The 8,132-nt window shown below is 30.5% G+C and overlaps 2 protein-coding genes across 3 annotated transcripts in view; one reads left to right on the top strand and one right to left on the bottom strand.

The window, feature by feature from the left end:
- The first annotated feature begins 986 nt into the window (after positions 1-986).
- LOC108694454 (putative deoxyribonuclease TATDN1) lies at positions 987-5,142 on the top strand. The gene is made up of 5 exons (XM_018203970.1): positions 987-1,569; positions 2,418-2,597; positions 3,114-3,507; positions 3,943-4,146; positions 4,643-5,142. Exons 1-5 carry the CDS (start codon positions 1,530-1,532, stop codon positions 4,746-4,748), a joined length of 924 nt encoding a protein of 307 aa, XP_018059459.1. The 5' UTR covers positions 987-1,529; the 3' UTR covers positions 4,749-5,142.
- Positions 5,143-5,689: 547 nt separating this feature from the next.
- LOC108694453 (transmembrane protein 214-A) overlaps positions 5,690-8,132 on the bottom strand; it is an 11,364-nt gene continuing 8,921 nt past the window's right edge. For both annotated transcript variants that reach the window (XM_018203967.1, XM_018203968.1), the window contains exons 6-9: positions 7,734-7,857; positions 6,168-6,433; positions 5,924-6,075; positions 5,690-5,846 (exon numbers count right to left, since the gene is read on the bottom strand). In XM_018203967.1, the coding sequence (XP_018059456.1) occupies positions 5,720-5,846; positions 5,924-6,075; positions 6,168-6,433; positions 7,734-7,857 (669 nt within the window). In that variant the 3' untranslated portion in view covers positions 5,690-5,719. The remainder of the gene's footprint in view (positions 5,847-5,923; positions 6,076-6,167; positions 6,434-7,733; positions 7,858-8,132) is intronic.

Here is an 8,132-nt window from a genome sequence, read left to right as displayed (position 1 = left end):
ACATAATAAACACACACACACACACACACACACACATATATATATATATATATATATATATATAGAAAAGGAAACATAAAAACGAAATGTTTCGTTGTATCCTGTCTGTTATATCATCAAAAAGCGTATCTAAATAAAAAAAACTTGTAAAAAGTAGGCAACATCTGTTATTATATATCTGTGTATGTAACAATATATAATTCTCATTAATAAGAAAGATAATAAGGCTCATATGGAGTAATCTGGCAATTATTTGGATTCTTAAAAGCTTGAAAAAATTTCTTGCAGCCTGCAACATATCTAATGGAATTACAGTTTATGTATATAAGTAACTTGTTGAAAATTGTTCTCTGAATTTTTTGTGTAATTGTTCAGAATTTTAACGTAAATTTTTGGATTTTTAAAAATTTCTAAACAAGATTTTCTAACCATTTTAGAAATTTTCTTAGACTTTTTTTATATAAATTGTAACATTTTTCAGAAGTGCCAAGAAAGTCTGTATCTTTCAAAATTCTTCATGTATGACTTCTCTGAAGTATTCTGAGATTTCTTATTTTTATAATTTATAAAATAATTATATAAAATTTGAAAAAGTAACAATTTTTTTCATAAATTATAAAATAAATTTCAGAATATTGCAAAATTTACATAATATGAAGAAAAGATGTAGATTTTTTTCCGCATTCTTGAAAAGTATTTCAATTTGTATAAAAAAATTTGAAAAATTTCTTGAAAAAGTTGGAAAATAATTAACAAATGTTTTGAAACTTCTAAAATTTTTTTACATAAAATTCTAAAAAATTAAAGAATATTTCCAGATTCGTATGTAATAAAAAATTCTAAGAAAAAATGTAAGTTTGTCAGTATTTCTGAAAATGTTCAAATTCGTATAAAAATTCTGAAAAAATTTTCACCAAGGTGACACATTATTAACGCTGTTTAAGATTTGAATATTGAGAAGCTTGACATATATCAATATTTACTTTGTGCTTGACATATATCAACATTTACTTCCTTTTTTTATTGAAGATAGAAAAAGAAAACAATACAAAAATGAATATTTGTCAAACCAATGAAGCAGAATTAGAAATCTTGCATATATTACAAATATATATAACTATATATTATTATATGCAATTATAATATTACATTACGGAAAAGAGAATTATACTGCCGAGATGAAAATTTCATGCAGCTATAGTATTTTCAACTAGACTTCAAAACTCTCTAATTTTTTTAGTTGCGTACGCGTTTCTGTATTTTTATTTTTGAAGATATCAAAGATCAGGATTCAGTAGGTCGGTAGTTGCTATCAGTTGCTATACAGGCTGATCGATGATGCGCGGAAGCAAGGATAGCGTCGGGATGATCACTACTGCGCATGAAAACGTAACGTCAGTTCTTCATTGGACTTCATCCATGTGTCGATCCAGCCGGTTGAAACGGTGGACACCTGCTAACCTCAGCTAACCTCTCTGTCTATCCTCGACCGGACATCCGGACGAACAATCTCCGCCTAGGAACGTTCCATGCTTGCAGCTAGAATGTCCAATTTGCGGAAATTTATAGGTAAACCTGATTGTCCTTCGTTCTTGTTCAGCAACATGTCGTTTCCGCCGTTGTCTCGCGATACAAAGGTTATAGTGAGAGGCGAGACTGATCTCTTTAACTCAACAAAACTCTTCCATTCGTTGATACTTGGCAGATTTTTGTATCCTCCCGATTGTCCTTTTCGGGAAAGCTTTCGGATTCCTTCGTGGAGTTCTCAAATGTCTTGAGAAACACGTTAGATATATTTCAGCATCACATGCATTTCTAAGTGTATCAATAATAATGCTTTGTTAGTATATAAAGTAAAATTTGTAAACATTTAACACAAAACATTTTTAAAATGACCTATGGTGAATTCAATCACTCACACTATACTGGATCAGTGCATCTATTAAAAGTTGCTTCATATAAAATATCTCAATGCTGTGATACAATATAATCAACTTTGACAATTAATTAAATGGCATATATATATATATATATATATTTAACATATATATTTTGTTAATTAATATGACAATATTATTAGTAGACAGTTAATTTTTAAAAATATTTATATACTTTTACATTTAACTTTGCTGATTTCATGTAAAGTAGCTTTTAGTATGCATTGATCTAGCGTAGTGCAAAAGTGACTGAATTCGCTAATAGGGTAACACAGTCGACTATGTTATCTTTGACATTAACATTTAATTGGCAAATAACAAGGATTTACTGTATCACTGATAACAATGATTCACTATATCACTGTATCAATTGTATCTCTTGCTGGAAAACATATATATTCAGAATACCTTGTATATTTGCTTTGAGCAATTTTGTATTAAGAGAATCCAATGTTTTCCATTGTACTCCAATTGTCATAGATATCGGAGCCAATTTAACAGATTCCATGTACCAAGGAGTCTATCATGGATCTCAGAAACATCAACCAGATTTAGATAAAGTTCTAGAGCGAAGTTGGAAGAATAATCTCTCGAAAATCATCATTACAGCTGGCAATGTAGAAGAAAGCAAGAAAGCTCTTGAAATAGCGAGAACTGATGGCAAGTATATCCTTAAATATGTAGGAAATTGTATTAATATAAATCTTTCTGTGTTCAAATTAATCTATTTTAATTGTAGATCTCTTGCTAATTTTAATTTTTCACTTACACACTAAATTAATGCATACTAAAAATTGTTATACATGAAATTAAATTAATATAGTTAACTAGCAAAGTTGATTATATTATGTCACTACATTTAGATATTTTATAAAACAGCTTTTAATATGCTATTCAGTGTACTTCAAATGATCATAATTCATGATTAATCCCATGCAGGAATATACATTTTTTTTGTGATGCTAAATATAATCTTGTTAATTATTAATTTTCGAAATGAAAATTTTTCAATTATATAAAAAAAAATGCAATACTTGATTTAATATAAATGTATACTATAACACTATTTAAAAATTAGTTAAATGTCTCAAGGTCATAAGACCCATATATTTAAGTTACGAGTTAAGTTTATTTTTGAGGACGAATGACTGATCGTCATCAATCAACAAATTGCAGACAGACTGTATTCGACGGTTGGTTGCCATCCGACCCGTTGCAATGAATTCGAGGAGAGTAGCAATCCAGAAGAATATCTCAAATTATTATCGGACCTGGCGCTGAATAACAAGGACAAAGTTGTCGCTATCGGTGAGATGGGCTTGGATTATGATAGACTGAATTTCTGCCCCAAGGAGACTCAAAAGAAGTACTTTGAGCTACAATTGTCATTGTGCTCCACATTAAAGCTACCAATGTTTCTGCACTGCCGCAACGCTAGTGACGATTTTGTGCGAATTCTGAGAAAACATAAAAACGAATTGACGCCGGGTGTTGTGCACTCCTTCGACGGTAACCCGGAGGATGCAAATTCCATATTGCAATTAGGCTTGTACATCGGCGTTAATGGATGGTAAGATTGATGATGTTCGGTCATTACACTGATTAGCACACATTATATGCTTTGTATAAAGTATTCAAATGCAATGGCATAACTTTAAATGAAATGATACATGTATATTTTGTTAAATAACGTAACAATATGATTATTATAGACATCTATTTTAATTAATTTTAATCTCGCTTCAACTTACTTCTTTTTTCAGTTTTAAAAATTAGACAAAGATGAAGAGTAAATTGAACCGAGAGATTAAAATTAATTTACAAAAACAGACATTAAAAATATTTATGTTTTTACATTTAACTTTGCTAATTTTATGTATAGCAGCTTTTAGTATGCACTAATTTAGTGTAATAGAAGTGATTGAATTCATTATGAATATGTGATTCTCGCAAGAGTTAAAAGAGAAAAGGAGGATCTAATAATCTCTTTTGTTTCGCATGTCAGCTCGTTGAAGACAGAGGAAAATCTTTTCGCGATCACTACCATTCCTTCAGACAGGCTCATGATAGAGACTGATTGTCCATGGTGCGAGATCAGGCCGACGCATGCATCCGCGAACGACGTTATCACGCATTTTCCATCTGTGAAGAAAGAAAAATGGCAAGCGGATCAGATGATTAAAGGACGGAACGAACCTTGCACGATAGTGTTAGTATACTTTTTTTTCTGCAGATAAAGTGAGAATTACATACAATATTTATTTAAATTAAACATTAAATTTTTTTCAATATTTTTAATATTCCTCCGGAGCTGACACCCAAATTTTTAATACACTCACTTACACTGGGTCTGTAAAATTCATTTAATTTATAAGTCTGTTCTTTTTAATTAAAGTTTTTACACGGTTCTTTCTTCCTTTTTTTTCCATGTTGGAGAGAAAAAGAGAAAAGATGAACTGTGCAAGAAGCTTAGCTAAAAAGAACAGACCTCATGTTAAAAGGCTCTTTCAAGGAACAGTGATAAAAAAATGAAAATTAAATATATTTTAATAGAAACTTGCAGATGTAATATAAAGAAAATTGAATTATTTGACATTTTTAATAGATTTTGAGTGGGTTTAATGAATTCACTGTCACTCTGAAGGGATATAATTGCATGAGTCGAATAGAGGAACGGTGTGTGATATGATCCTAATTAATTGCAGTCAAATATTGGAAGTTCTAGCGCGGATCAGAGATGAGGAAGAGGAATACCTGTGCAATCAAATCTACAAGAATACAATGAAGCTCTTCTTCCCGTATGAATTATAGTATGCGAATACTCGATGCTACAAAAATGCAAGCGAACTTAAAGTGCGTTGACGGAATACGCATTTTCATGGAAGTAATCAGGGATAAAAGCTGTGAACGTGCACGCAAAACAGAGTGAAGAAATTTAAAAGAAAAGGCACGCTGAAATTTTATTGAAGGGGGGAAATAAGACAACTCATTTTTACATACGTGGCTTTATGGAAGTGACTGTCACTATCCACACACAGATCTCTCTTCCCATGTAAAACTTTAATATATTCTTGTTAAAATTATATTATCATATCTCATATTCATCTATTGCATTTCATCGCTATTATTACCATCATTTCATTATTATTATTATATTATATTACGATATTTATTAATATATATACTATTCTGCTATTCCTAAAAATATCACCGTTGTTGCTGTTATTATTCTGATCCATTTTTTCGACACGATTTTTTTCTTAAAATCCTTTTTTTTTTATTTGTAGTAGAGTCCATCCTTTACTACATCTACAAGAAGAGCTGTTACGAAAAAATTTTTATTCGATCATTCAATGTAATCGAATATATATATTCAATCAAAATCCTCAAAATTATAAATGAAAATACAAAATACTAAAGATCGCACTTTCGAACGATTTGCGTACAAAGATCTAATGTTCGGATATACATATATATTATTAGTTATAATAATTTTAAAGAAAATGACAGAAAAATATTTGTCTTGATAAAAAATGTCCGCAATTGTTCCGGTTTATTAGAAGATCGCGAAATTTTCTTCGTCAGGACCAACCAAAGCAAGATATAGATTTTCTATTCGAGATATCACAGGTAAAATGGCTGACGCATTCGTGATCTTCGGAAAATATATATGTAACGCTTCCATGTCATAAATAATAAATGCGGAGAGTCGCGTGAAAAGGCGGAAATTTCGCCGTAATTCAACGCAATAATTATTCATACAGTAAACCATTGGATTTTATTCATGGCACTTTGGAGAGAGTTTGCACTTTCTCGTACACCCAATCGTACGTTTGAGCGGCGTACGATTGCGTCGTGTCAAAAGCCCAAATGGCATAATTGCGGAGATTATCAGGACTAAGCTTGCCTCTGAAAAAAAAGGGGAAGGAAGGTCACGGTCAGATATCCGATTACATTCTCTGCATATGATGTATGAGTACACTTACACAAAGACGTTCTTCTCCAGCCACTGTATCGATGCGCTGGAATGTTCAATAACTTTCTCTCCAATCAAAATGAAAGAAACTTTCACAAACTCCAGTCCCTGAAGACTTCGGGATTTAATTTGCTCCAAGATTCCTGGAGCGTAATGTTCGATCTGTATAAGAGAAATAAAAATTGTTAAGAGATATATTTTTATGCGAAGGGTTGTTCTCTGAATGAAAATATTTTTATCTTCATTATACTTACTGTGTCAATAATTATAGGTACGTTCCTTTCAACATATGCCGCGACATTGTTATATAATTTAATTGAAACATTTCTTACTACAAGATAGATATCGCCAGCTAATTTAATGTATGGTGCACACAAGTCTACAACGGCTTTGTAATATTCCGGTGAGCTATCCTTAACTGCTTTGTGTCCTGCAGACCAATAGAACTTTAGAGTAGTCCATGCCTTTTCTACATGTTTCAATATTCCGCTAGTTTTCAAGAACTTTCCAACTTGGGATGCTACAATATATAAAATGCCAATGTACAATAAAGTAAAAAAAATTCAATTTATATCACCAATTTGGTTAAGAGAAAAATTAGAGAAGCGAAGATATTAATGGGCGTGATGTTTATGATAGCAATGAATATGTTATTGATGAATCATTACTAGTTCACGAGTTACTGTTGAACAAGACACCATGATAATAACTCCCTGAACAACAATCTTACAGCAAATTTTGTCACTTGCCCTGCACTAGAATGTGTATACTAAAAAGATGTTAATTAAAATTGATAATAAAGCTATATGAAATTGACAAAGTTAAATGTAGAAGCATAGAAATATTTTAAATGATTAATAATGATATTGTCTTTTTATTTAACGGAATATACATGTATTTCATTTTCAAAGTTGAGTTATATTATATCACTGCATTTAGATGTTTTATAATACAACACCTTTAATGTATATCCAGTGATAGTAACAAATGATTGAATTCATTATGATGAAATATTTGGATAGTAATTAATTCTTAGTATACACAATAGATTCATATTTTGGGTTAATTTTTATCTCTGGCTATGATCAATAGCAACTTTGCAACTGTAAAATTTTTTAATATAATTAGTCTTACCCTTAGCTTCTTACACTGTTAAATTTAGAATGTCAAATTATATCCGATTTGAGTTATTTTTAATCATTTCTACAAGTTGCTATTGCTTTTACTTAATATGTCGTTATTTTAATCAAAACAATAGAGTTTAATAATTTGATTCAAGAAAATGTATTAATTTTGACTCGAATTTAGTTATTATTTATTGAGTGCATACATTAATATGAACTACAGTTGTCTACTTTGAAACTAAGCAATTCAATCATAGTAAGGGATTGATTTACATTTCGATATACATGAAAGTGAAAAATAACAAAATATTCAACTCAAGAGATGGATTGTTCTTTTGATAATTGAAATAAATAATTGAATAAATATATAAACCAATCATATTAAAGAATCTCAACAGTTGCTATTTTTTTTAAATAGCCATTTTATAAGTGTATAAAATTAAGATTCTTATATAACATTTTTAGAAGGTATTTGTTTTTAATTTATTAAATAAATAATTGTATACAAATGTTGTAGTAATTATTTGGTGCTTCAATATTTAAAAAAATGCATAAAATCCAAATGACTAAAGATTAGAATATAATACATAAATTTGAAAGAATTTAGGAAAACAAAATGATTAGAATGACAAGAAGATATGAGATGAGAAGCAAATAGATGATTAATACCTATTGTTATTCTCAGGAAGTACTTACCTTCAAACGAGCCATGTTTCTGTGTGTCGTACGCTACGATACCACCGATCAAAAGCAATAAAAGGAGACTAGCAGATCTCCATGGAAAACCACGGCTGGAAGAGGTCATTTTTTTCAGTAGTGCCTGAAAGAACACAAATATTAAGGCACACTTTCTCAGCAATGATTTTTTTACTTCATCGCTTCTCCCGGACTTTAAAACAAAAAAACAAAATCATCAAGCGTCACGTAAATCTCGCGTGTCAATCGAACTACATTTCACGCAGCTACATTTCGGCTTCTCTCTGTCACGCGAATTCTAACATGACATCAATAAAGACTTGTCACACAACAACGAATCGATCACGATTCCGAAACATGTCCGCGTAGATGATAATGCGTAGATGATAGATCGGAAGT

The sequence above is a fragment of the Atta colombica genome, unplaced genomic scaffold (assembly GCF_001594045.1).
Source record: "Atta colombica isolate Treedump-2 unplaced genomic scaffold, Acol1.0 scaffold12, whole genome shotgun sequence".
Taxonomy (NCBI): domain Eukaryota; kingdom Metazoa; phylum Arthropoda; class Insecta; order Hymenoptera; family Formicidae; genus Atta; species Atta colombica.
Note: the sequence above shows the minus strand (reverse complement) of the source record. Positions and strands in the feature narration are given on the sequence as shown.

Bases quoted from the DNA above. Each gene is read 5' to 3' on its own strand.
- LOC108694454 (XM_018203970.1), top strand. From the start codon at position 1,530: ATGCTTGCAGCTAGAATGTCCAATTTGCGGAAATTTATAG. The intron at 2,598-3,113 runs GCAAGTATATCC...AACAAATTGCAG, and splicing joins TGAAATAGCGAGAACTGATG to ACAGACTGTATTCGACGGTT. The intron at 3,508-3,942 runs GTAAGATTGATG...TTCGCATGTCAG, and splicing joins TACATCGGCGTTAATGGATG to CTCGTTGAAGACAGAGGAAA.